Genomic DNA, 26,330 nt, shown 5'->3' with positions numbered 1-26,330 from the left:
ATTTCCACTCATCGTGACCGCTAATTCATCAACTCTGCCACGTCACCTCATTCCGCCTCTTTTTCGGAAGTGGATCCTCTCTTCAGAACATCCTTCCCCCCGTTAATTAAAGTGGTATGACAAAAAGAAGAAAGAGAAAGAGAGAGATAGGCATCCGAATAACAATGAATTCATCCAATTTCATTCATTCTGGGGGACATGGAGACATAGCACAAAACATGAATTCCAAGAGAGAGAATAAGCCTTTCCTTCATTTTTATTATTATAAATTTTATTTTGTTTTTTGACCAGCTACGTCCTTCATTTCAATTCTTGAATTCTTGAATTTCCGTATTTTCGAATTTTGGATTTTTATGCAGATCCAGTTATGAGCAAGACCTACATGCATATGATAGGGATCAAAACTAATTCCTGAAGAAAAAAAATCAGCTATTATGAAAAGCACTTACCTATTTACACCATAGCTTCGGAAGATGTCCGATTATCACAAGTAACCTGTTACAGTATGCCAAGGATTTCAAGAAGTATGAAAAAGTTCAGCCCAGACAGGGATTGAAGGTTTCGGGATCTGCTCTTTTTATTTAGAGAGGCATGTCCCGTTTCTCTAGTTTTGAAGTTTTCTTTTCTTACCATCGTGACGCTATTTCAAACATCTATCGCCTTCTAAATTCACCCTTTCTGTACATCCAATTGTTTCTAAGTCTTCAAATCGGTTACAGACAGGATACTGTCTATATAGTATATTAATTGTTTTCCTCTACTTTTCCTCCACCTATAACCTCCTCATTTCCTCTCCATCTTATGAATATGACCTCATATTTCATAAAGTTGTTTTAATAAAAAGGGCGGAGCCAATGTGGTGGGAAGCCATCGAAAAACACGTCAGAAACGGAGGAAGAGGGGCAAAATTAAATGAATATTTTTATAAATTCCAGAGGTATGGAGAGAAGCTTCACATTTTGAAAGTATTGTTTCCGGGTTTTGGATGACCTGTTTTCAGTAGTTCATAAGTTTTGTCTTTTCGACCGTTTTTTCTTGCTTGTATCCTATAATTTTTCCTTCATCTAGTCAAATCAAGCAATATTCCTGCAAATATTATCACTCTCCGCAATATGTTTTTTACACCCACTAACTGAATTTGTTGATATAATCAACCTTTTTTCTTCAACTTTTCTAGCAAATCAAAAGCCGCTCAAGGTGAAAATTTGATTATTTGTAAACAGAATTTTTCTCTGAAAAACATGTCTCTTGAGTAGAAAAAGTAGAAACACCCACTGGTCCGGAATTCTTCTTATGTCGATAGCGTTTCATTTGAATGTTTTTTCTGAATCTTTTAGTAAACATCGGAATATTTCAACTTGAGTTCAGATGATTCAATGATCCGAACCTATTTTTGATTGGGAGGAAATTCGAATTTCGTTCATGACTTCCCATGAGAAAATGTTAGTTTTCTTAGTCAGCTGATCACTACAATACAACTTTCGTGGGAACACGTCAAGGCTCTCTGATTTTCTCATTTCCTGAACAATGACTAACTTCTGTAATGTTTTCTATAACTTGTTTCTTGCAGATGTTCGAGCAACAAGCGATAAATAACTCCGACCCCCAGGTGAGTCATTCGATGAGAAGAGGTGGATGCCATGGATATGGTCCTCTTTTGTTCTAACAGGCCCTCTACATAGAAATGATAATTAACTTTCAGCCAATGGAGCCTCCATCTCTGGAAATTATGCTCCTTCACCATCTAATGATTATCTTGATCACACTGTTCGGTAACTCTCTTCTGATTTATGTCATCTACAAAAACAACAAAGTTCTACGACGGAAACGAGTCACTCCTGTACAAGTAAGAGCGATTTTCAACAATTTTAAAAAATAAATTACCGTAGCATTTTCTGAATTCCACATTAATTCCAGATGCTAATGCTTCACATGTGTGCTGCGGATATTCTCTTCGCGCTGATCTCTGTCGGTCCCACCATGGCCATCACCGCTACTGTGCCCGTCTTCTACGGCCCAAATTGGTTATGCAAGTTCACCAAATTCCTTCAAGTGATTCCAATGTACGCCTCCTCGTTCCTTCTTGTCGCTATCAGTGCTGATCGGTATCAGGTTAGTCGAAAATGTATTTTGATCAATTCTTATCGAAATTCTTCCAGGCAATTTGTCGTCCTCTCGCCTCAATGAAGTCTTCTGCTTACAACCGACCAGCCCTGTACTCGGCTATCGCTTGGACTGCAGCTATACTTTTCAGTACTCCTCAACTTTATCTCTTTGAAAAACGAGATGGTGACTGTCATGAAAACTACACCGAGCCTTACCAATACCCGCTCTATGTCTGCTTGTTCAACTCAGTCGTCTGGCTTCTTCCCAGTGCAATCGCCGGTTATTTGTACTTCTGTGTCTGTAAAGCTGTCTGGAAGAGTACCTCATTCAGTAGCTCTCTTAGAAATAACATGAAAGAGAAGATGGAACATTTGAAACTAACAGAGAAGAACGGGGGAATGCAGGCTCATCATAAAGGCTAGTTGGATAGACAGCATCAGAAGTGTCCTTACTTTATTCGTTCAGGTGCCACTATGCAATGTGTGGAATTGGATCGTCGACGTGTCCAAACCGTGAAACTAACTTTGACAATCGTAGCTGCTAACTTTGTTCTCTGGGCTCCATTCTGTATAACATCAGTCATTGATGCTCTTTGGCCATCAGCTATTAGTAAGTTCTCATATATGCTTCTACAGTAATCCAACTCAATTTTTCAGATTCCACATTTGCCACGTACATCATGTTCTTCGGTAATCTCAACAGTTGCATGAACCCCTGGCTCTGGTTCCACTTCAATCGAAACCAACTCCGCCGAGCCTGTCCGTGCCGAAAATCATCAGAACCTCTGATCCAATCGTTAGTTTATGTACATGTGATGACCAGTGAGCACAGCGATTTTTGATTCTTTTCTTTCAATTTTTCCATACTTTTATCACCCATTCCTGTCCAGGTGTCCGGTTTCTTTTTCTCGGCACCGATTTTTTTTCCATTTTCCATTTTTCCACACTGATTTTTCTCCTCATCTCACAATCGTTCTTGCGGGTTTTTTGAATTTTTTCCTTGTATTTTCACTATTTTCGTACAGTTTTTGTGTGATCTATCAAGAATATATCTATCTGTAACATGTATCTGATTCTGGAAGTGTGTAATTTGGACTGTGGAGTCTGTGACATATGTGAAAACTGTTAATATGAGTCATCGAAATTAACCTGGCTGTGCTATGGGGCGGAAATATGTATGTTCTGTAGAAAAAATAGGCGAAAAAATTTACCTCTGATTCTGACTATTCTGACTGGCATTCAAAACTTCAGGCATCAATTAAGTTTATAAACCTGAATGATGCGCATTTAAGACAAGAAAACCTTGAATTTCTCTAATTCCCAACTGTTCGATCTCAAGTATTATCTTTAAATGTCCATACCTAACCAATCTTGTTCCGAATCTCTCGTGAGTGCGTCATGAGCTATTTCAGTACTTCATCCAATCCAAACGTGTATGTATGTTGTATTATGATGCTAACGCATAGATATTTATCCTATTTTCGGAGCACCCGCAAACCAATTATTCCCTAAAATCTGACAAGCAAATCAAATTGACATTCATCCACATTACGCACTTCCTGTAGTGGACAAACTATACTTTTTCTTGTCAATTTTGTGTCATTTTTGTGCATTTCTTATGGGAAATAATGACATTTTGAGTTCAAAAAGCTACTTTTCCAGTCGTCGAAATGGTGTGGAAGGAGATCAGGCACAAACCGAGTGCACTATGGAAATGGCAGTGAATTCTGAATCGAATCGGTCATTTTGAAGTTTTGTCCGAATATCCATGTGATGAAAAATCTGTGTTTTATTTTTCCCTGAATTATTTTTTCTCTTAATTCAAATAAATCTTTCAAACAATATCATCGTTTATTGTAGATGAGTAGGACTGAATCCATTCAGGAGAGCGAATAATCTCAAACACACACATGGGGGACAGAGAGAAAGGACAGAGGAAAGAATAGTGAAAAGAGAGAGAGAGAGAGCGAGAAGAAAGATAAGAATGGATTTTCGATGTTATTTTTCAAAGATTTTCATGGATTCAGTTAACAGAGCGAGTTGAAGAAGACTGGGGAAAGGAGAGAATCAACCGAATCTTGGCTTCTGGATGCCGTCGATGGTGCGAAGGAATCCGGACATGTCCTCGAATCCTTCGAGTGGAGCACGGCGCTCCTTTGCTGGCAGGAAGCGTCTGAAAAGCAAAAGAATTTAGAAATGTAGTCAAAACGGTTTCATTTTGGTCTCTCATTTGATTCAGATAACTGTTAGCTTTGTGAGAAAATTGACCGTTTGGCTGCTTTGAAAAATGTAGATGAGGGCTAACAAGAGTTTATGGATCTTCTGTTTTTGAATGTTTTACTACCTCTAGTCTCTGAAATTCTGTATAATCTGGTGGAAAACTTACTTGATGAACTCGAGCTCGTTGTTACGAGCCTGGCGAGCCAACTCCGCAGCCGATCCATCGCTGAAGGTGGCGAGACGTGGCTCGACGGAGTAAGCAGCGACGCTTTGGCTGGTGGAGATGGCGATGAACGCGATGGCGGCGACGATGATGAGAAGACGCATGTTTTGGTGTCAGGGGACCCTGAAAACTGGGATAATTTGATAGGGTAATTAAAAGATGTTGTGAAGATGGTCACAGGGGTGCGAGGCGTAAGGTCCGCAACGAAAAGTTTTGAAATTACCGGCCGAGTCGCGATGCGTGTGCGTCGCGTTTTTCATCAAAATATACAAAAAACACACGCTAAACTTGAACTTGGCACTCAGCCAAGTCAGTTTTTGGCACCGTGCCAACCGCTGAGCGACGGAGCGCGTTTAAGCGACCTTGCGTTTTGCACCCCTGTGGATGGTAAGTTAAGAGATGATAATGCAAATGAGTATCGTGAAATTGGTGACCATAAAATAGGAAGAAAACCTAGTAGAAAAGTTGAAAAAGAAGATCTAGAGAATTCATGAGATTTCCTATTAGCTCAGTACAAAATTCAATTACATTCTAGGACTCGTTAATAGAAAGATGGAATGTTTCTTGAATCTTCCTTCATCTACATTTTTGAACCAATTTAAGGAGTCTATCACTTCTAGATAATTCCAGATTAATATAATCCTCATCCAGATCCTAATTAAGTCTTCATTCCAGGCGGGAGCTCAACGAAACCCAAAACCTGGGCTCGGAGCTCTGGGATCTGACATTCTAGATATCAACGAAACCTCGGAAGGCTCGGATCTCCAGAAAATTTCAGATTTTCGAAGAATTTGTTGGTTCCTTCGCTCTACGAAACCCTTTAGAAAAGGCTCGGAACTCGAGAAGACAATAATACCTTCTCTCCGTGGCCCTTTTATACCATTCAACTTCGTCACTATGCCTTTTTTCCAAACACGCACATATCCAGGAAACAATTACCTGGGGGGCGGAGCTTGGCTCCGAAGGAATGTCGCAAATCTCAATCAAGTCGGTGACAAGTCGGAGAGAGAAGGTAATTGCTCTGTATGTTATGAGCTTTTAATGGGTTGTGCAATGGAGACGTTGAGAGAAAGGAGAGCAGGGACCAAGACAAAAAACAGCAGTAATACGAAAGTGGTCCGGAAAAGTGGGTAGATAGAATAGAGACAAGATTTGAGGTCATCAGGTGATGGAGCATGACGAAATTCCTGAATTTTGATGGTCCGTAGCTTCTGTATCCATTGTTTCAGTTACCGGGATCTTTGAGATCAACTCCGTTCCGGTGACACGACCGGAACCGAGATCACGCGATTTCTCGGAAAAATTGGTAATCAGTATCTCGAAAGTCGTTAGAAAAATACGAATTAGGTGTGACCGGGATTAAATGAAAAATAGTATTCGGAACAAAGTTCATTTCGGAAGAATCAGAAGATCAAGTCATATCGAGAAAGTATGATGAAGATAGTTTTAAAAGTATGCATTACAGAAAAGGAGAGGGAAATTTCTGCAATCGGAATTGGGACATCAAATGGAGCAAGGTACCCGTCCCCTCCGTTTAAAATTCAAACATCTAGTTTATTCCGCAACATAGTTGAATGAGAAATATGTCTGAAACATACCCGAGTAACAGTGAGAGTTTCGCAAATCTGCATTTCCCAACTGTTTTACACTTCAGATTGCCTCCGTATCAAATGGAACGGCATGAATTTGATTCAAAGTTTCGTAAAGAAAAAGTGAATCCTGACAAACTATCTAAAAAATATGCATGTCTTTCCTGAAAGCAACATCATGAAATTCGTTGTTCATTCAGCGAGATCCTCAATATTCGACCTACTGACCGAGTTACAGCCGTTTTTCCATCAATCACTATTTACAGATGTTCACTTCGAAATAATTTTGGTAGAGGACACACATCTCAGTAAACCTGTTGTCGGTTTTTTTAACTTCAAATCTGGAAGAAACCTGACAAACTACATATTCGAAAACTTTTTGCAAGGAGCATTGATATTTTCAGACTGTACTTTTCTTGTACCTTGAATTTCTCCTTGTAGTTTGAACTTTCTTGTCAAGAGTTAAGAAATTGTTTATTTGTTCTTTTTCTTCTCTTTTTTCGTCCCTCAGTCCCATCGTCTCAACCGTAACCCTGTTGATCTTCTCATTCACAAACCTGTGAAATGGGCGGGGCTTATTACTCTAAGAACTGCTAATAATACCCTAATTGTTGTCTTTTCACCTTCCTTATCTAGCAGTTTCATCTCTTCAATCATTTTTTACTAAAATAATGAAGAGAAAATGTGTGACTTTCTCGGAACTTCTAGATCGGAAACTTGATATGACAACCATAAAAGGAGACATTGAACAACTCAATATTTTCACTTTAAACTTCCTAAAAAGTTGTCTTAAACAATGGACGATGATGCTGAACAAGATATTTTGGGTCGAATGTCAATGACTTCATTCGAAGAGAAGCTGTTCGGTCTTGTAGAAAGAAGTCCCATTGATACAGTAATCCCACCGTTGAGACAGGTACGGTAGACTACTGTAGGAAATGAAGTATATGTTTCAGCGAGAAATGTGTCCAATCTGCCGTCGAATGTTTCCAAGTGTACATCATCGTGCCTGGCACCAATTCGTTCATTTAGAATCATACACTGGATTTCTGGATAAAAATTATGGAACAGGAGATTTGCCGTTTTTCAATTTTGTGAGTATCCGCGAATCAATAACTAGAACTAGATGAATTCAGTTTGTACCATGCCCAAACTCTGATTGCTCTCTCAAATTCATTGATTTCACTGATGCGAAAATTCATTATCTTTTGGAACATCAATGCTGTCAATTGTTTTGTTGCGGCATTCGTTTTCCCGAGTATTCAATGGCATTGCACCATTTGGTAGAAGCAGAAAATATGGAAGCACGAGCATCTTATCGTAGACATAAACATGTCATTAATGTAAGATTCTCTACTTCAAACTGAACTAACTCCCAATATTAAATTTCAGCTGCAACCCCTATACGTCTGTAAATGCTGTGAGAAAGTATGGTCGTCCCGTATGGAGTATACTTCTCATTTACAAGGAAAACATAATATGTGCCCGGATCCAATGTGCAAACATTTATTCGATGATAACGAGAAAACAATCACTCATTTCTTCGAACATCACTACGTGAGTCTATCTGTATTTCTGTTTGTCCGTATGACTAGTTTCAGAAACATTTGTGGATGGATGGTCGTCACATCCTCCTCAATTACAACATCTTCTTGAAATACGACAAGACGCAAGAGGAACGGTCAATAGTAAGTGAGAAATGACATCTGATTTCAAGAAGTTTCTCCATGTTACAGGGTATCTATCACTGTGAACATTGTTATCGAAGGTTCAAACAACGATCTGATCTTCAGGATCACGTGGAAGCAAACATTTGTGTAGCTACTGACAGAAAGGTTCTGTGTGTGTTATGGACATTCGAACATTCAGATACAGATATTTATAGATCTTCTCACCAGCGATTCCCTGTAAATGTGGTTATCAATTCGTTTACTGTTACCATCAACGTGATATTCTGCTCAGATATCTTCCAATATTCCGAGAAGCGTTGGAACATATCGCAAGAGAGGCTCCGTATAGTGAAATGCCTGAAGATGTGGTGAGCGAAAGCTTCCGGATATCCGGAAACCGTATATTCTTCATTTTCAGATTCAAATCTATCATACAATGCTTCGAGTCCTTGCTGATGTGAATTACCGTTTGAACAATGAAAAATATTGGCATTATCAGAGGACAAACTCTTCGAAACATTCTAGCAAGTTCTCTCCTAGACAAATTTCTAAAATTTTGATAGGTGTTGTCGAATATTTTGTTAAAATTATGTAGTGTTGCTTATTGTTAATGAAGTAGTGACAGTGGAAATAAGCGGACATCAATATAAACAGACACACAGAACGACAGAGATCTGGAATCCAGATTCTGGATGAACGAAATAATCTGCACTGGCTGACAAGCAGAAATTGAATTTTTGAGATTTCTATACTTAAAAAACTAAATTTGGGATTTTCCGACACGCAGACAGACATTCTTAGAATGTTTCTTGTCGAATGACCATTGGTCCCTGCAACAATTTCAAGGGAGCTGAGAAACACATGAGCAGCTCCGCTTTCTCTGCTTCTCTGCGCTCTCCTCTACCTCTGAGCTTCTGTGTGTCTCTAACTGGCCACATCTTCTGAGTTCCCTTCTTTTGTTTATTAAATTCTCTGAATTGTTTACAAAAATCAAGGTATATAAATCGCAGTCCCCCCAAAAAATGAGTTCTGATGCTGTTCCCTGGATATCCAGAGACAGCACAATTCGAGGTGTCGGAATCGTGTTATCGATGTTTTTCATTTGTCTATTTTTCGTAAGTTTTTAATTTATTTCGAAATTAGAAACCGAAATAAATATCTAGATTCATGTAACATTTTTCCAACATTTTTTTTTCCTTTTCCAGCTCTATCTCTGCGTTGAAGGAATGTCCAAAAAACGACGGTCAACCCCGAAGCCGCCAGTGTTCGATTCAGATGACGAGAACATGGAAATCCTGAGAAGAACTTCTGAATTGCCTGATTTGACACCCCCACCTGCTTATGAAGTGCTCAAAGAGCCGCCACCACCTTCTTATAATTCTGTTCTGGGAAATATTGGTAGAAATGAAATTTAAGCTAGGAATTTTTGTTCGAAGAATGAGGTTAATATCAGAAATCAGACATTAAGGATTCTACATTTATATATTTTAAATTGAAATAAGAAATTAAAAAGAATCTAAATTAGATGGATTAACACAAAATGCAGGAGATGTGACAGTGAGATCAGTAGCTAGAAAACTGAATGAACATTATGATGTAGATGAAAACAGAAAACAATTGAGTAATTTATTCAAGGGTCTTGTGAAATTTCTTGCACAGCCTTGACCAACTGCTCCTTTTCTCCGAAATCTGTTTTTCGAATTGATTTGTGTACTGTAGTCGTGGAGGAACCACCTGCCGGATTCGGTTTCGGACGGGGTTTTTTAGAAGTTGAGGAACTTGGTCCACCTAGGCCACCAGGACTACTTCGCTGATAATTTTGATTGTTTTTCTCTTGTTGAGTCCGACGTTGTTGGAAAGCAATCTGACGGGTAAGAGGATGAAGAACACGTGGCACTGGGATACTGAAGATGAGTCGGAGTGAAGCTATTTCGATTATTGAACCGTCTGAAAAATATTTAATGTGATTCTACTCGAATTTATGATTTTTTAAGTGTAAGATCATGCTCACGTCCAATTGTATTTTTTCCAAATGTTCTTACGTTTCAAAGAAGTAGAAACCATCTGTGGAAGAGGTTTGCTGTCCACATACATAGGACGTTGGCCAATGTTTTCAATACTGAATTCACCATCTGCCACATTGCAAATGACTGCTTGTTGGCGAGAGACCTGCAGAATATTAAAGTTGATCTGTATATTTTTTAAACATTGGAACTTCGTCTGTATAGATTTCATGCCAATTGAAGGAGGACTGAAGTCATATTTTTTATTTGAGATTATGATACCCCAGAAAATTCTGAGCAACTTTCATCATGGGAGCATCAGGAAAAAATCGCTCAAAACGCTTTAAATTCCCGTTTTCCCGGCTCAAAGAGACCCCACAAATTCCGAGGAAAAAAACTCTTGGGAAAAAGGCGGAGCCAAGTGCTGATTGGCTGCAAAAAGCTAATTAGCAACATTGCGCAACTGATTAGCCAATCAGAGCGCTTCGCTCCGCCTTTTTCCCAGGAGTTCGTTTCCCAGGAGTTTTTTTTCCTCGGAATTTGTGGGGTCTCGGCTCAAAAGGAGCCTTCGTGGAAGAGTTTTCCCACGCAAAATTTTCCCACCGTGTAGTCCTCTCGGACAAAATCATTTCTCAATTCCTCGTTTTTTCGATTTTTTCAACAAAATTTCGTGTTTTTTCAATTTATGTCGTAAAAAAAGAAGAAAAAACACGAAATTTTGTTGAAAAAACCGAGAAAACGGGGAATCGAGAAATGATTTTGTCTACACGGTGGAAAAAATTCGAGTGAGAAAACTCTTCCACGAAGGCTCCTTTTGAGCCGGGAAAATTTAGAGCGTTTAGAGCGCATATGCTCCAATGATGAAAGTTGCTCAAAATTTTCTGGAGTATCATAATCTCAAATAAAAACATATGCTTTCAATAGACTCGAGATGTCTCACAAACCTTTGCTGCGGGACCTTCCTTCGACAAGTCGATATCCACTTTATCATACATAGAAGCTCTTCCCATCACAACCATTTTTCCAGTCATTGCATATTGTAGGAATTGTCCATGTATTATGGCAATAGCATTATCTGGAACTGTTGCACTTGTCTGGAAACGACTTTGAATTCCGCGGAAAGCTGGGCGTCGAGCAATGGCGTAGTAACGGGCACGACATGATCTGATAAATTAAAATCGAAATTAAATTAATATAATGAAACAAGAAAACATTAAAATGTATTTAGTTATGCATAGTTCAATAATACTTGTTAGGGGCTTTACCACGAATGCAGAGAAATGTGCATTACATCTTCTTCGTGAATTAAATTACAAAACAAAAGAACTCAATGAACAAAGTATTCTTTCGGTAATTGTGTTCGCAGTTACATTCTTAATTATTTGACACTTGAACGTTGAGAAACATGAATATCAATGTTTCGGAAATTCCACCGTTTTGATTTATTTATTGTAACTTATTTGGTCTGTGATAAACCCCCGAAAACTTACTGCATAGGTACATTAATGTCGAAATCCACCTGAAGAACTTCCTTATTCGATTCCAATGCTTCGTAACTATTCTTTTCGGACTCTTTCGAAGTGTCACGATATCCTTTTATACGACGAAAGTGATCAGAAAGAACTTGTGGTGTACGTGATTGGTGGAACGTCGATCTGAAAAGGCTTGAAATGAAAATGAAAAGAGAAGGAAGTGTAGTGAATGGGTGAGTTTTAGTACAAATTTTGAGGGAAAACACAAAAATAAATAGCTTCCATACAATATTTTCCGTCGAAAATGATCGGAAAGGACTTGTGATGTGCGTGATATGTGGAATGTGCCGCTGAAAAACAGTGATAATATGTAATGAAAAATTGTCAAGTCTCGTTTAGCTCTGATGAAATTCCTGATTTCTAATTTTTTTAACTACTGGTTCAATCAAGTTTTTCATGGCCAAGCATTTACAGATTCAGCAATTTTCAAAGGTTTTCTTACCGATTATCATCCAAAATTGTCTTAAAATGATCAATTGTGAGAATTGTGTGATTATCCGGATCATTTTTATCATTTCTCTGACTTTTCAGACGTTTTTCTGCCGAATCCATCAAACAGCGCTCCTCGTTTCGGGTGAACGGAGTACGAGATTCGATATGAAGTCGTTGTCTTTCTGTCATCCCCGATATTCGTTTTCTAGCTAACTCAGACAATTTTTCATCATACATTAATTGGCAGAATCGTTCTTCTAAATCAGAATATGAGAATTTCCGAGAAAATGGAAGGCTGTTGTGAATGAACCGAAGGCATGAAACGTGTGAAACCGCTGTGATCAGAGAGAGATCATCAGAAGCTGTCCATATTTTCATTGGGTCAGACTCAGTGATCGATGGCTCGCGGTGAGATGTTTTCTGTAAAAAGATTGTGATGATATACAAGAATATTTTTAGCTGAATTTCGCATTTTTTTCAGAGTCACTAATTAACTTCAGATAGTGCTCGTTTAACTGATTTTCACTATCTCAAACTGCGAAATTGGGGAATTGCAGGATCGACATTCATTATTATATATTATGAATTCATTTTTATCTGTGCATGAGAATACCGCGCCGCACTCGCGCAGCGGCCACGCCCACTCCCATTTTAACGCTGCGTTCCATTTTTGAACACTGTCGCAAAAAATGGGCGTGGCCGCCGCGCGAGTGCGGCGCGGTCTTCCCATGCACAGATAAAAATGAATTCATAATATGAATTTCAAAAAATCAGATGTTTTCATATTGTCAAATTTGTTTTTTTTTTTAATGAAAAATTACATGTCTCCATTTACGTACATTTCTGGTTCTTTCCATATCGACTCGCTTTTTCTGTGAATCTGATATTTCTGAAGATTCTCCACGTTCAAGTCTATCGCTTTCTTCCAAGCTTTGATTACTTATCGATGAGCTTTCTCGTTGATGGGGAGTGTGAAGAGTGGTTGAAGTAGAAGCGCACGGTTTAGAGTCTTCCAAGACCTGAAATAGTTTAGTTTGAGAGAAATGGCAAACACTTTAAGCTCATACATCAATATCCTCTTCAATTTTCCATCTTTTTCTATCTGTTAATGTATCAGGACGAGCGAGAAATCTGGAATATTCAATATAATCTGAAACAATTTGGAAATCTAATTTAAGCTCCTACTCTGTATTATCGACTTTTCTTTTTCTAGACATTTCTGGATTGATATGCTGATCTTCTATACGTTTTTCATCTTTCAATATGTCTGATTTCTTCGTTGAGCTAGGAAAATCAGTACTTCTACTCATCGAAGCCACAGCATCGATAGTCGAATCTAGTTTATCGCCCATCTGTTATAAAAAATATTAGTTTTGGTACCAAAAAAATGCAAATTTTATGACGAAATTGCGTTTTTCAATAAAACTTTAATAATTTACAGGTTTTTTCGCTAAAAATCAGCTTTAAAAGTTTTTAAATTAAAGGGACACGCGTGCAAGTGCGCTCCAATGCGACATTGGCAGCGTGCCAACATACACCGTACCCCCGACAACCTGCATTCCCTCAACCGCCCATCGAGGAGAGCCGCCTTACTGCAGCGCCGGTTTTACTTTTGCTTTTGGAATTTCTTTTCCGAGCAGACCCGTAGAAGATGTTCGCCAAACGTGCCGTATCAGCTCTTACCAACGCCGTCAAGGTAATTTTTATTTAATTTGCTGTAAAATTTAATCCAGGAGACGGAATTTTAGGCTCAGTACGGTTAAATTAATATTTCTTGATACTGTAGAATATTTAAATGTGAAAATTGGTATTTGCAGTTGTCTTAAATTTTTTATTAGACGGAGTTTTTGAAGTATTGATTTTTGTATTCGAATGCAAGCAGAAACAAAAAATTATATTTGGAGATTTTTACATTTAACATTTTTTGTAGGTCCAAAATGCCGGAATTGCCACCACCGCCCGCGGAATGGCTGCTTCTGGAGCTGAGGTCTCCAAGATTCTCGAGGAGAGAATTCTCGGAACCGAGACTGGAATCAATCTTGAGGAGACCGGAAAGGTAAATTTTTATTTCACCAAAATCAGACAAATAAGCTTTTCTCTTAGGTCCTCTCCATCGGAGACGGTATCGCTCGTGTCTACGGATTGAAGAACATCCAAGCAGAAGAAATGGTTGAGTTCGATTCTGGAATCAAGGGAATGGCCATGAACTTGGACGTTGACAACGTCGGAGTTGTAGTCTTCGGTAACGATAAGGTCATCAGAGAAGGAGATATTGTCAAGCGTACCGGAGCTATCGTCGACGTTCCTGTCGGAGATGGACTTCTCGGACGTGTTGTTGATGCTCTCGGAAACCCAATTGACGGAAAGGGACCAATCAACTCTGCCAAGAGATCTCGTGTCGAAGTTAAGGCTCCAGGAATTATCCCACGTCTTTCTGTCCGCGAACCTATGCTTACTGGAGTTAAGGCTGTCGACTCTCTTGTCCCAATCGGACGTGGACAACGTGAATTGATCATCGGAGATCGTCAAACCGGGTATGAATAGACACTATAATTCAATTTATTGTGTTTTTTTTTCTTCAGAAAGACCGCTATTGCCATCGACACCATCATCAACCAGAAGCGTTTCAACGACGCCGGAGATGACAAGAAGAAGCTTTTCTGCATCTACGTTGCCGTCGGACAGAAGAGATCAACTGTCGCTCAGATTGTCAAGCGTCTTACCGATGCCGGAGCTATGGACTACACCATCGTCGTCTCCGCTACTGCCTCTGACGCCGCCCCACTTCAGTTCTTGGCTCCATACTCGGGATGTGCCATGGGAGAATTCTTCCGTGACAACGGAAAGCACGCTCTCATTATCTTCGACGATTTGTCCAAACAAGCTGTTGCCTACCGTCAAATGTCTCTTCTTCTCCGTCGTCCACCAGGTCGTGAGGCTTACCCAGGAGATGTATTCTATCTTCACTCTCGTCTCCTCGAACGTGCCGCCAAGATGAACAACACCCTCGGAGGAGGATCTCTCACCGCTCTCCCAGTTATTGAGACTCAAGCCGGAGATGTGTCTGCTTACATTCCAACCAACGTCATTTCCATCACAGACGGACAAATCTTCTTGGAGACTGAACTCTTCTACAAGGGAGTCCGACCAGCTATCAATGTCGGTTTGTCTGTATCTCGTGTCGGATCTGCTGCCCAGACCAAGGCCATGAAGCAAGTTGCCGGATCCATGAAACTCGAATTGGCTCAATACCGTGAGGTCGCTGCCTTCGCCCAATTCGGATCTGATCTCGATGCTGCTACTCAACAGCTTTTGAACAGAGGAGTCCGTCTTACTGAGCTCCTTAAGCAAGGACAATACGTGCCTATGGGAATTGAAGAGCAAGTATGTTTACTAAAAATTAGTTTGTTTTGTATCATTTCTACTTTTAGGTCGGAGTCATCTACGCTGGAGTTAAGGGATACCTCGACAAAATCGACCCATCCGCCATCACCAAGTTCGAGAAAGAATTCTTGGCTCACCTCCGTTCATCTCAGCAAGCTCTCCTCAAGGTTATCCGCGAAGAAGGCCAAATCTCCCCACAAACCGATGCTCAACTCAAGGATGTCGTTACCAACTTCTTGGCTACCTTCAAGCCATAAAGCACCAAATAAGGCGTAACTCTCTATGTGTAGAATTGTTGTTTTATGTTTTTGCTGAGCACACCCATTTTAGTTTCGAAATAAAGAATAATTATGAAAAAAGGTGGCGTTTTTTGAATTTTTCCTCCCCTTGGATTGTGTTTTTGTATTGTTTTCCCCTCATCATCCCCAGAAGCCTAAATTTCATTTTTCTCTTGCTGACTCGAGCGATAAATAAAAAACTCCCGTCTTGGTTTACTTTTCTTTCTTTGAGTTTCAGACAACTGATGATAAAAAATTTCAATTCCGCATCGGAATATCACCGCTCTCTTCTTTTTGTAGTCTGCCAGTGACCTTCCATCGCAAAGTCCGCAAACACGGCAGCGCACAAATACACACGCTTCATTGTTCTTCAGAACTTTGCAGGTAATCGGGCTGCAGAAATGTCGCATCAGGAGCAACAGGAGCAAGAAATCGAAGCTCTCGAAGCGATTTATTCAGAAGAAGAAATCCATGTAGCGTGTCGTGATTATCCAGACATCGAATTGAGCATTGAACTCAAATCGAATCAGGTATGTTTTTTTTTTGTATTATAAAAATATTCAAAAGAAAAAACGAAGCGAACGACATCAACTTTCTGTGTGAGTTTTTGCTAAAAACAAACATTTTTACCAATAAACTAATTAATATTGCCTACTTTTCTTCAGTACGATGATCCGACAGACGACGATTTCGACGTATCGCTAGGCATTGAATTTCCAGAAAAATACCCGGATGAGGTAAGGTTTTGTTTCTACAGGCGAAAAACTCAACTTCATTATGAATTTATGTACTGCCCGTATACTTCGAAAGATATATTACATGGCATTCATTATAGTTTGCTGAACAATCTCCAACGATGCAAAAAACTTCGACATGTTTTAAATTATTAAATTGAAATCACATCGAACTTTGTTTTGATTTAATGTCTGTTTGTAATGAAAGAGTGCATTCTGACTTATATATAGCCCCGGGGAGCATCAGAAAATTGCATAGGCGTTGGTTCACAGACAATCGGGGATTTGTACTGATATTAGGCATTCAGAAATTTTAAAAGACAACCTCTGACTGTCTCGAGAACAGGTCTACAGATCATGTTACTAATATAGCCACACTTTTCCGTTCTTACTTTTTTCGATATCTTTGTACCCTGGGTGTTCTGAGAATAGGGCTCCGCCCCCTTTGACCTCCCAAGACGATCGATTGAAGTTGAAAAAATGAGTTTTTTTGAAAGATAGGATCAAAATCTTTTCAGAAATTAATTTCCAGTCCTGTTTCGTGCTTTTTGTTAGTTGTTAACTAATTTCTAGCTTTCCTGCATCATGTAGAAAAGCTACTTTTCGACAAAAATTTTCAATTTTTCATGTTTTTCGGAGGCCCTACTGTTTGGGGAGAAAGCAAAAAACGGGAACTACGAAAACGGGAGAAACGAAAACGGGAACTACCAAAAGGGGAGAAACGAAAACGGGAGAAAGGTAAGTAGCACAAACTTTTGTGCGGTAAGTTGCGAAAATGTTGTGCCATACTTGTAAAAAAGTTGAAAAAGGTAAAATGTGTTATCTTGATAATCCGGGTGTCCGTGCGTACAAATAATTACCGTAGTCCTAAATAATAAAAATCATTTTAGACCTACAAATTTTATTTAGAACTGCTTATACGTCGTTTTTTGCAACCACGGACACTCGCATATTTCAGAAAATTTTAAAAATCGATTTTACAAGTATGGCACAACATTTTCGCAACTTACCGCACAAAAGTTTGTGCTACTTACCTTTCTCCCGTTTTCGTTTCTCCCCTTTTGGTAGTTCCCGTTTTCGTTTCTCCCGTTTTCGTAGTTCCCGTTTTTTGCTTTCTCCCCAAACAGTAGGGCCTCGTTTTTCGGATATTTCGGATAGTCGAAGTTCTGCGGTCGGCCTGCAGGCCTGCGCTCAAGCCAATCAGAGATTGTGTCTTAATATCTGATTATTCTCTTTTCAGATTCCAAAAATCACATTATCCGGTATTGAAGATGCATTCACTGAGGAACGAATCGCCGAGTCAATTCAAAAACTTCAATCGGTAGCTGAGGAAAATCTTGGGATGGTTATGGTCTTTGCAATTGTATCTGCTCTTCAAGATGAAATTGGCGAACTTGTTGAAGTAAAGAAAAAGGCGAAAGAAGAAATCAAAGAGATTGAAAAAGAGAAAAAAGAAGCAGAGAGTCGGAAGAAATTCGAGGGTGAGAGAGTAGGGAATGGTAGAAATTATTGAAAAATCTTTGAAAATCTGTAGTTTTTCTTATAAGATTTCCAGTCAGTTCAGCACTCTCGGATCGAGCACCCATCTAAATTATTTTTGCTTTTACAGGAACGGTCGTAACTCCTGAATCATTCCGTGCTTGGAAAGAAAAGTTCGATGCTGAGCGGAAAGCAGAAATCGACTTGGCTGAAAAGGAGAGATTGGCAAATCTGGCCGGCCGTTTGACGGGTCGACAATTATTCCTTCGTGACGCTACACTTAATTTATCCGATGTTACTTTGATTGGAGCACAGGATGAAGTGGAAATCGATGAGAGTCTCTTCGATAATGAGGTATAGAAAAAAAGTATTCAAGAGGATTTGAAATGTCTTATGTAAAAAATAAGGATCGCAAAGGCTGAAACTTTCTCCAATTCGGAAGAAATAGTACTGGCTCATAATTCCCAAATCAGTCTTTTCTCTGATTTCCCGTTTATCCTTTGGATAGATAAAAAACCGGTTTAGGAACGGCTCATTCTGAATATATTTTTCAGGAACTCGAAGGACTTGATATGGATTCCGACGAGGACGACGAATAGCCTTTGTACTTCTTTTCAGAGTTTTTGTTTAATTTATATGTTTAGTCACATCCTTTCCCCCGTTCTTTTCGTTTTGTTTTTTCCCTTTCCCCATCTTTTTATGGGTTTATTCCCTTTTCCTCCTCCGTTTTCCCATTCGTTCCCCGAAAAAATTTCCATATTTTTTGTTGAATTTCATTTTCCCGTTTGCTCCCCCATTTCTCTTTTGGTATAAACCGTTGACACTGTTTTATTGATTTTCTCCTTTTTGTTGAGTTATTTTTATATATTTCTTGCTGTTTATCTACACGTTCAGCTTGTATACTTTTTTTAACGTTTTAACCATTTCGCACTCTTTCTCAGTGTTCTTCTTTCTTTTGCTGATAATTTTTCAGCCATTGGGATATTTTTTAGCAGTATTAGTTTTCAGTACCATAATTTTAACCGCTTTGAAATGTTTTGAGAGAACATGACTCATCACATTCTTCCTTTCTGTGATTGATGAGTCATGTCGCAAATTTCCCAATTTGACTGGAGTTTTTGATTTTCAGCCAATTTAAAGTCTTTTCAGTTAACTGTCTTGTGAAAATACTGTTGTTTGTTGAAGTTCAGAACTTTCAATACTAAAAAAACAATACGGCTCAATCATTCTCACTTGTTGTTCTCTTTTCATCAATGTCCTCTGATTGCACTCATACTTCTCAATTTTCAGCGACTATATTCACAATAGTTTTCCGGTGGACACTTTTCCGTCTCCAAATTTTTGGAGCCGCTCACCACACGAGATTAAAGGCGCTCTGAGTTTTAACTGTAAGTTTTGTGTTTAGATGTTAGCTATTCATACTGATTTTTGGATTGCCCTAATCGAAACAATATACCTGTATTTTTAGATGTCATACAATGGGTACGGTAATCACAATCATCATCCACCCTCTTCCACATTACAAGTGAAGTCCAAGTTTGATTCAGAATGGCGACGTTTTTCGATTCCGTTGTCAAATGGTGTAACATATGATGGATTCAGAAGGTTGGATGAGTTAAAATATTAAGACACAAGACGTTTATGTGAATTTCTCATTCTTTTCAGCCTTGTCGAGAAGCTGCATCATTTGGAGAGTGTTCAATTCACATTGTGCTACAATTCAGTCAGTGGAGACCTGTTGCCAATCACAAATGATGACGTAAGTATTGGAAATGAGACGGAAACTTATCCTGTAACTTTTTCAAGAATCTTCGAAAATCATTCGAGTCCGCCCGTCCATTGCTCCGCCTCCTCATCCAACGACGTGGCGAATCATGGGAAGAAAAATACGGATATGGTACCGATTCGGATAAACGATGGAAAGGAATTTCATCGCTCATGCAACAGAAACCACCGAAACGGAGCTATTCCATTTCAAATCCTGAAGATTTTCGACAGGTTTCCGCCATCATTGATGTCGATATTGTTCCAGAAGCACATCGAAGAGTTCGATTGTGCAAACATGGGCAGGAAAGACCACTTGGATTTTATATTCGGTACGTTCAGAAATCTCAAAAAGTAAAATTTCGAAATCTCAAAAACTCAATATTGGTTTGGTTCCATTCATCTAGAAGAATCGGAGAAGCTGATTTATGAAGAAGTATTTCAGCGACGGAACATCTGTACGTGTGACTGAACGAGGTGTCGTTAAAGTGTCAGGAATCTTCATTTCACGTCTTGTCGATGGAGGACTCGCTGAATCCACAGGTCTACTTGGTGTCAATGATGAGGTATGTCCATCTTGAATCTGTCCATCCTGATGTCCAGATTTCTTCGAATGGAATATTAGTGCTCATTTCTGTTTTTTACAGGTTCTTGAAGTGAATGGAATCGAAGTACTTGGAAAAACATTGGATCAAGTTACAGACATGATGGTTGCCAATGCACATAATTTGATTATAACTGGTAAGAAATTGAAGCTCTGCCTATGCGGATAATGTTCTCAAAAGCGAGTCTGTATGCCGATTGTCGCAGGCATCCTGAGTGTGAAATCAGCATTCCTTACTCCAAATCCAATCAGTTCCAGCTGAACCCCTCTATTTATTTCAGTAAAACCCGCCAATCAACGAAACACGTTATCACGTGGACCATCACAACAAGGAACACCAAACCCCAGTGTTGATACAACTGGATCATCAGCCACTGGTGGAATATCTCGACCAATGAAAATGAACGGAAGTTCGGATGGAAGTTATCACCCAAAACAACACGATCCAAACGATTCGGATTCTGGAGATTCGGATCGATAAATCCTCTATATTCTTTTTAATTGAAAGGACTGTTTTACTTTGAAAGTGGAAAATTCGAGGCAAAAACTATTGCGTTTGATATTTTAAAATCATAGAAACATTTAGAAACTTGAAAAAATCGTTATTCTTTTTTACTCGAATTTGTCCAATTTTAATAGTTTTCAGTCCCTCAATTCCTATACGACTCTTCCCCAAATCGCAAAATGTGTCTATTTATAAAATTATTTGTCTCACACACCCCTTACGAATCTAATTTATTTATTTTCATTCTCCCCATTTCCCCCATTTTTTCCTACCAAAATCAAATTTTCTGGCTCTTTTTCACTTCTCCCCAACCACCAAATTGTGCCTTTTCCACTTCTTCCCAAATAAGCCCCGCCCACTTTTTCGTGATAATATGTGATTTTTATGATTCTTACTCCCCGTCCCAAGTTCTATCATATGTGCTTTTTTCACTGCTCATTTTCACTTTTTTGACAACCCTTTTTTGACTACAGTATACTCTTGACTCACTCACTGTAACTTCAGAATTTGAAATTCTTGACCAAGCAAAAAGTATGATTTATTTGTTTTCGTTCTACCAATTTCAGAATTATTTTTGTAAAGGAACTCGATTAGACAAACACTTTCAGGAAATCCTGGAAGTTTTCACCACCAACATTTTTACACACTCTCGGAGGGTCATTTCCTGTGAAGAAATGAGGAGAAGGAGACACATGTCAGTCATTTTGTCAAAATTTGCAACACGTTGGTCGTAAACACAGAAAAGAGTCGAGAACACTCACAAATCCCCTCTCTATCTCTTTTCTCTAATCTCTCTTCTCTTTTTTCTTGGACCCCTTCAACACCAACCACATAGACACACATATTTCCTGGTTTTCATAAATTTTTGAGAAGCATTACTTTTTAGTTTCTTCTTTTTTTTCTATTCTTTGTATTATTTTTGGCACTGGACATACAACTTTTGCCCTTTCTTTCTTCTTCTTAGAGTTGGAAAATTTGGGAAAATTGTATTCTAGGCCTCAAAAAATTTTGGAGAAGGCACTTTTGGAAAACGTTTTCTAATTAGAAGAATTCTGAAATCTTTAAAATTCGATTTTTCTAAATTAGAATCTGGCTGACTAAAATCTTTCAGGTTTCGAAAAATTTGTCTGGAATCGAATTAATTCAGAAGATTTGTGAACTAAAGTCTCGTTATCCAGTTGTCAGATTCTCTGAATTTTTTTCTCAGATTTTTCACTTTTCTATTCAAATCTTTAAATTATTGGTCAGTATAGGTCATAGAGAATGATTACTGAGAATTAAAAGTTGCGAAACACCAGAATCTTTCGAGTCGTCAAAATAAGAACTGCAAAAACTTAACTTGGTTACACTCGACTCTTTCTTTATCAGCTTCTACAGAACGATATCCTTGGTATGATTTTTTTCGGTAATTCTGGCTTGAAACTGTTAGTATCTTTAACAAGTTGAGTTTGAAACTCTAGGCTTAGTAGATGCTCCAGAAATCTTACTAAACTCTTGTGTCATTTCATGAGATAAATCGTATAGATAAAAATTAAGCCAGGAAGATCCAAGACCATCAACTTATTTCTCCGGACCCAGTCGTTTCTCATATTTCTACCACTCTGGATCTCTCATCTATCTCTCAATATCTTTCTTGACTTTTCCACTCTTCTTCATTCAACAAAAGTCAATTGGCACCCCCTCCCCCTATCTATCTCTTAAAAGTGTACAATGTGGCACTAGGGAGGTGGTCCACCCCCAAAGCACATTGGAGGCTTTTGGAAGAGAGAAGGGGGGCTCAATGTGCACAGAGGAAAGGGAGCACATCAACTCATAGTGTGAGGAGGAGCTGGCGGCCTTCAGAAGCAAAAAGAAGAAGAAGCCGGGAGAAGAAAAGAAGGGGTTCGTAAATCGATGCACTTCCTTCAACATTCTGCGTTTCTTTCAATTTCACTCTATTCCGATCACTTATTTTTTGGCTCCTCTTTTCTCCAACCCCATAAGGCATGGGAAAACCAAAAAGAGGCATCTAAACCACTCTTTTCAATGAGCTTCTGTGTGCATTTCATGCGGGAGCAAAAGGAGGCGGAGTTTCAGATTCCTTTCACCTTTTATCGGCCGACAGCTTTTTTTTAATAACAGAACTTTCAGATATTGAAAAATAGGTACTTTGAAATATATCGATCTCCTAGGAGGGTAATGAAGAAGGATACTGTAATATGACTTTTCCAATTTGAGAATTTTCTGACTGTGAAATTTTAGGAAATTGTTTGGAATCATTGATCAAGACTTACCATCCTTCAGAATCTGAAAGAGAGATTTAAATTCCATTTTTTCAAAATTTCGAGATTTTTGCCTGTGAAACGAATATTTGACGTCATCTATTTGAGAAACAAGGTTTGATTGCTAACTCCAGTTGACCGTAACCTATTTTCTCAATCAAAGAGCAGAAAATTGATTGCTATGAATTGCTGAATGTTCGGTTTACAGCATTTAAAAGAGATATCGTTATGAATTATCTGATTCTAAGAACTCTCCAAAAGTTTTCCTTCAGCTCAACTCATATTCTTGAATTTCAGTGTCGAATGTTGTCTCGTGACCTAAAAACTACAAGAACGACAGCAATTCAGTTATGATCCCTCTCGACTCGTCTCATTTCTAAACCTCAAAACAAAAGGTTTTGAGTACGAAAAACATACATCCTTCTGCGTCTCAACTCCCAACCAATTGTCTGAGAAAAAGAAGAAGACAAAACGGGTCGACTCTTTTTAGTCACCCTCCATCTTGTCCCCTTCCCATCCTCTTTTTTCTTCCCTTTGGCTGGTTTTGGGAGAGAGAGAGACGGCGACCCCCACGACGCCATTTAATGGATTTGTTTGCATTTCGTTGTGCATGTTTGCAGCAGGCTCCAGCTTCAATACTCTCTTCCGCCACTTTTTACACAATGCTCTTTTCTTTTTCTACTTTTATGACCTACTTTTGATCTGGTTTGAGAACTGAGTGAGAACTATTGAGGTTTCATTCTAGGTCCTACCAACTTGAGTTCAACTGGAATTTTTAAATTATTCAGGGGAGTATATACTGATCGCTATCAGCTGATCCTCTCGGTTTTTATAATTGTCTGACAGCATCACGGACTCATAAAACTATTTTTTGTTGACAAGAGATGAGAAAGTAATGAAGATACTTCTCCTTCTGGATTTCGGAAAATTTCCCAGTTTCCCAGTTCTGTAAAACCTTTTTTCGGCAGCTTTCAAACCGTTTCTATCAAAATTTTCGGAAACTGAACCTGTTGAGTTCAGACGAAATAGGTTTTCCTTTTTAAAATAATTTTCTGCCAAAACACGTCTTACTGTAAATCATTGATTATCCATCGCCCCTCTCTTTAAATCTGAAGCTTCCGAATTTCCAAAAGTCTCCTGGAGTCGAGTGAGGTATAAACCTCATTTCCTCTCTGAGATACCGGAAGAAATGAGAAATTTGATCCAATAAAGCTACTTGACCCTCCTTCCTCTTTACCTCAATCCATACCAGTTTTCATTATTCTCCGATGAGTTTTAAGTTGTTTAGACTGAAATTTACTCAGAAACCTCTTGGAACTCTGTTTATCATTGAACAGAATTACATGATATAGCTTCCCAGCCCCCCCCCCCCCCTTGAAGCCTAGCAATAGGTTCTGAACATGATTGACTATCTAGTACCGAACTTTCTATTCTTTATTCATAAATCAATTCAATTCCACACATAACAGCTTCCATTGTTTCAATGTGAGAGGAGGTGCCTCTTTTTCACTTTATCCCTCTTTCTCCATCTCTTTTCCTCCACAGTTTCGCGCAGTTAATAAAGATGTTCCGCCCGTAAGTCTTTCTCTCATTTTTCACTTCTCTCTACCTGCGTCTCTTCGTCTCCTACAATATTTCTCTCTAATTCTCTAAAACGTTTCCATTCATTGGATGTGGATTGTATTGCCCAGTCATTTATACTTTTCTACATTGTCAAAATGAGTCTATTTGCGTGTTTCAGGAGGTTTGTTTACACGGTTGATGACTCAATCTTCTTGATTAAAACATTTTAAAAGTCGTTTGATATAAGAAATCTTTCCGTTCCTCCTCTTCCGCTTAATATTCTGAATCCTTCTAATCCTTATATCGATAATCAAGTCTGAAATGACACCCTTTTTTTTCAGAAAAATGCCACTTGGAAAGTTGGACCTAGTCGAGGAGGAATACATCGCTGAAAGTGGAGATCACACTCCAGAAGCATCCAGACCAGTAGATAATGGGGATGCAGTAGTTGGTAAGACTTTATTCATGTCTTCAAATATTTGAAAAAATTAATTTTTCAGAAAACACAAACGGTCATTCGAACGGAGAATTGAGAGTTCGAAAGAATGAACCAAGAGTTCCGGATATGCAGTTGGGAAGTGAGTTTATTTTTTACTTAAACTGTCGTCAGATTTTTAAGAAAGAGGTCCAGAACCAATAGCTATTTATAAACTTTCTTGGATGACAGAAAACCTCTACAGTGTTAGTTCTATGTTCTATATTCAAATAGTTTGTTTCAGAATGTCGATACGTGAGGTTACATGACAATGTGAACTACGTAGCCGCAGCAATTATCCTGAGAAATCAAGGAGACGATACCGAGGTACAGTATGCCTTCGTACTCCAAAGTTTACTGGGAAATCTTTAGGTACTATTGATTCAAGAAGCCAAAAAGAGTTGTCGTGGCAAATGGTATATGCCGGCAGGACGGGTGGAAGCCGGTGAAACGATAGAAGAATCTGTAGTGAGAGAAGTGAAAGAAGAGACTGGATACAACTGTTGTGTCATTGAATTACTGTCACTTCAAGTACAGGGATCAGGATGGTATCGATACGCATTCTTTTGTGAGATCACTGGTAAGTCATAAACGTGTTTCAGATTACTTGCAATTTGAAAATAGAGCGCCAAAAAATATGCTCAATAATTTCAGGAGGTGATCTGAAAACCCAACCGGATCAAGAATCTCTAGCAGCCGAATGGTATAATATTAAAGATGTGAAAGCGAACAAAGTTCAGTTGAGGTGAGTTGCACTTTGTAGCATCTTCATTCTTATTATTGTTCTCAGAGGTCGAGACTTCATTCGACTCATCGATGAAGCCGTCACTTATCGAAGTCACGGACCAGTTGAGTCAATTCCTCGCGTTTTACCGATCAGCCAGAATGTCGCCGGACTGTTTTTGGAATTCATGATTGTCAAACACTCTAGAGATGGGTAAGCCAAGAAAAACGTATTTTCAACACTATCAATTTCTCGTTTTTAATTTCAGGCTTCGAACGGAAGTACTGGTTCACAAATCTATCAAAGATGAGACGTATCTACTAGAAGAGGAACAACCATTTCCAACAGTTGAATTTGGATTCGAGTACTTTTTTGCGATGGTTGTCTCGAAATGTTATAGGGTAAGATCCGCCGATAAACTGGTCTGTTTCCATCCTTTCATTTTCAGCATCTCCTGGAAGAAGGTGCCAATGTTGTATTCACTCCATCACACGTGACAAGGATAAAATGTCATCCGAAACCAATGGAAAGTTTGGCTCACGGAGTCTCAGTTCGAGTGTACTGTCAACACAAACAATCAGCCACAAAAGCGGTAATCAGGAGTCCAAGGTTAGATTTTTTGAATCTCTGATAATATGATATCGTTGCTCTCGGTTGGACAATTACACGTTGGAATTCATTTTCAGATATCACTGGATTACTGTAAACTCACTGGAAACTCGCCAACGATTTCACATGGAACAGAAACAATTTCGGCCGTCACTGCATATGCTTTAATCATGCTT

At 38.9% G+C, this 26,330-nt stretch overlaps 10 protein-coding genes across 10 annotated transcripts; 8 read left to right on the top strand and 2 right to left on the bottom strand.

Annotated features, from left to right (window-relative positions):
• Positions 1-1,570: 1,570 nt before the first annotated feature.
• GCK72_001564 (uncharacterized protein) lies at positions 1,571-2,947 on the top strand (the record flags this gene model as incomplete). Its single annotated transcript, XM_053723029.1, has 6 exons — positions 1,571-1,609; positions 1,703-1,846; positions 1,918-2,112; positions 2,160-2,424; positions 2,572-2,715; positions 2,763-2,947. 6 exons carry the CDS (start codon positions 1,571-1,573, stop codon positions 2,945-2,947), a joined length of 972 nt encoding a protein of 323 aa, XP_053591674.1.
• A 1,225-nt stretch (positions 2,948-4,172) lies between these two features.
• GCK72_001563 (uncharacterized protein) lies at positions 4,173-4,652 on the bottom strand (the record flags this gene model as incomplete). The annotated part of the gene is made up of 2 exons (XM_003097665.2): positions 4,173-4,278; positions 4,492-4,652. 2 exons carry the CDS (start codon positions 4,650-4,652, stop codon positions 4,173-4,175), a joined length of 267 nt encoding a protein of 88 aa, XP_003097713.2.
• On the top strand, positions 4,419-5,281 carry GCK72_001562 (uncharacterized protein; the record flags this gene model as incomplete). The annotated part of the gene is made up of 2 exons (XM_053723028.1): positions 4,419-4,696; positions 5,224-5,281. 2 exons carry the CDS (start codon positions 4,419-4,421, stop codon positions 5,279-5,281), a joined length of 336 nt encoding a protein of 111 aa, XP_053591673.1.
• A 1,652-nt stretch (positions 5,282-6,933) lies between these two features.
• On the top strand, positions 6,934-8,402 carry GCK72_001561 (uncharacterized protein; the record flags this gene model as incomplete). The annotated part of the gene is made up of 8 exons (XM_053723027.1): positions 6,934-7,032; positions 7,094-7,231; positions 7,274-7,480; positions 7,530-7,694; positions 7,739-7,825; positions 7,874-7,972; positions 8,023-8,175; positions 8,226-8,402. 8 exons carry the CDS (start codon positions 6,934-6,936, stop codon positions 8,400-8,402), a joined length of 1,125 nt encoding a protein of 374 aa, XP_053591672.1.
• A 427-nt stretch (positions 8,403-8,829) lies between these two features.
• GCK72_001560 (uncharacterized protein) lies at positions 8,830-9,222 on the top strand (the record flags this gene model as incomplete). Its single annotated transcript, XM_003097652.2, has 2 exons — positions 8,830-8,922; positions 9,013-9,222. 2 exons carry the CDS (start codon positions 8,830-8,832, stop codon positions 9,220-9,222), a joined length of 303 nt encoding a protein of 100 aa, XP_003097700.2.
• A 215-nt stretch (positions 9,223-9,437) lies between these two features.
• Positions 9,438-15,264, bottom strand: GCK72_001559 (uncharacterized protein; the record flags this gene model as incomplete). Its single annotated transcript, XM_003097659.2, has 11 exons — positions 9,438-9,754; positions 9,850-9,976; positions 10,755-10,974; positions 11,301-11,465; positions 11,785-12,194; positions 12,614-12,793; positions 12,842-12,905; positions 12,960-13,126; positions 13,848-14,321; positions 14,670-15,138; positions 15,239-15,264. 11 exons carry the CDS (start codon positions 15,262-15,264, stop codon positions 9,438-9,440), a joined length of 2,619 nt encoding a protein of 872 aa, XP_003097707.2.
• GCK72_001558 (uncharacterized protein) lies at positions 13,426-15,415 on the top strand (the record flags this gene model as incomplete). The annotated part of the gene is made up of 5 exons (XM_003097640.2): positions 13,426-13,470; positions 13,705-13,830; positions 13,878-14,308; positions 14,357-15,158; positions 15,206-15,415. 5 exons carry the CDS (start codon positions 13,426-13,428, stop codon positions 15,413-15,415), a joined length of 1,614 nt encoding a protein of 537 aa, XP_003097688.2.
• Positions 15,416-15,837: 422 nt separating this feature from the next.
• On the top strand, positions 15,838-18,248 carry GCK72_001557 (uncharacterized protein; the record flags this gene model as incomplete). Its single annotated transcript, XM_003097639.2, has 5 exons — positions 15,838-15,966; positions 16,102-16,173; positions 17,411-17,651; positions 17,780-18,003; positions 18,204-18,248. The coding sequence occupies 5 exons, from the start codon at positions 15,838-15,840 to the stop codon at positions 18,246-18,248; spliced, it is 711 nt and encodes a 236-aa protein (XP_003097687.1).
• An 869-nt stretch (positions 18,249-19,117) lies between these two features.
• GCK72_001556 (uncharacterized protein) lies at positions 19,118-20,498 on the top strand (the record flags this gene model as incomplete). Its single annotated transcript, XM_003097679.2, has 6 exons — positions 19,118-19,254; positions 19,315-19,408; positions 19,456-19,745; positions 19,859-19,979; positions 20,061-20,154; positions 20,299-20,498. 6 exons carry the CDS (start codon positions 19,118-19,120, stop codon positions 20,496-20,498), a joined length of 936 nt encoding a protein of 311 aa, XP_003097727.1.
• A 4,193-nt stretch (positions 20,499-24,691) lies between these two features.
• On the top strand, positions 24,692-26,322 carry GCK72_001555 (uncharacterized protein; the record flags this gene model as incomplete). Its single annotated transcript, XM_003097651.2, has 9 exons — positions 24,692-24,797; positions 24,847-24,924; positions 25,066-25,148; positions 25,194-25,401; positions 25,476-25,566; positions 25,612-25,758; positions 25,814-25,946; positions 25,994-26,154; positions 26,232-26,322. The coding sequence occupies 9 exons, from the start codon at positions 24,692-24,694 to the stop codon at positions 26,320-26,322; spliced, it is 1,098 nt and encodes a 365-aa protein (XP_003097699.2).
• Between the last annotated feature and the right edge of the window lie 8 nt (positions 26,323-26,330).

This window comes from Caenorhabditis remanei, chromosome I (assembly GCF_010183535.1).
Source record: "Caenorhabditis remanei strain PX506 chromosome I, whole genome shotgun sequence".
NCBI classification, from domain to species: domain Eukaryota; kingdom Metazoa; phylum Nematoda; class Chromadorea; order Rhabditida; family Rhabditidae; genus Caenorhabditis; species Caenorhabditis remanei.
Note: the sequence above shows the minus strand (reverse complement) of the source record. Positions and strands in the feature narration are given on the sequence as shown.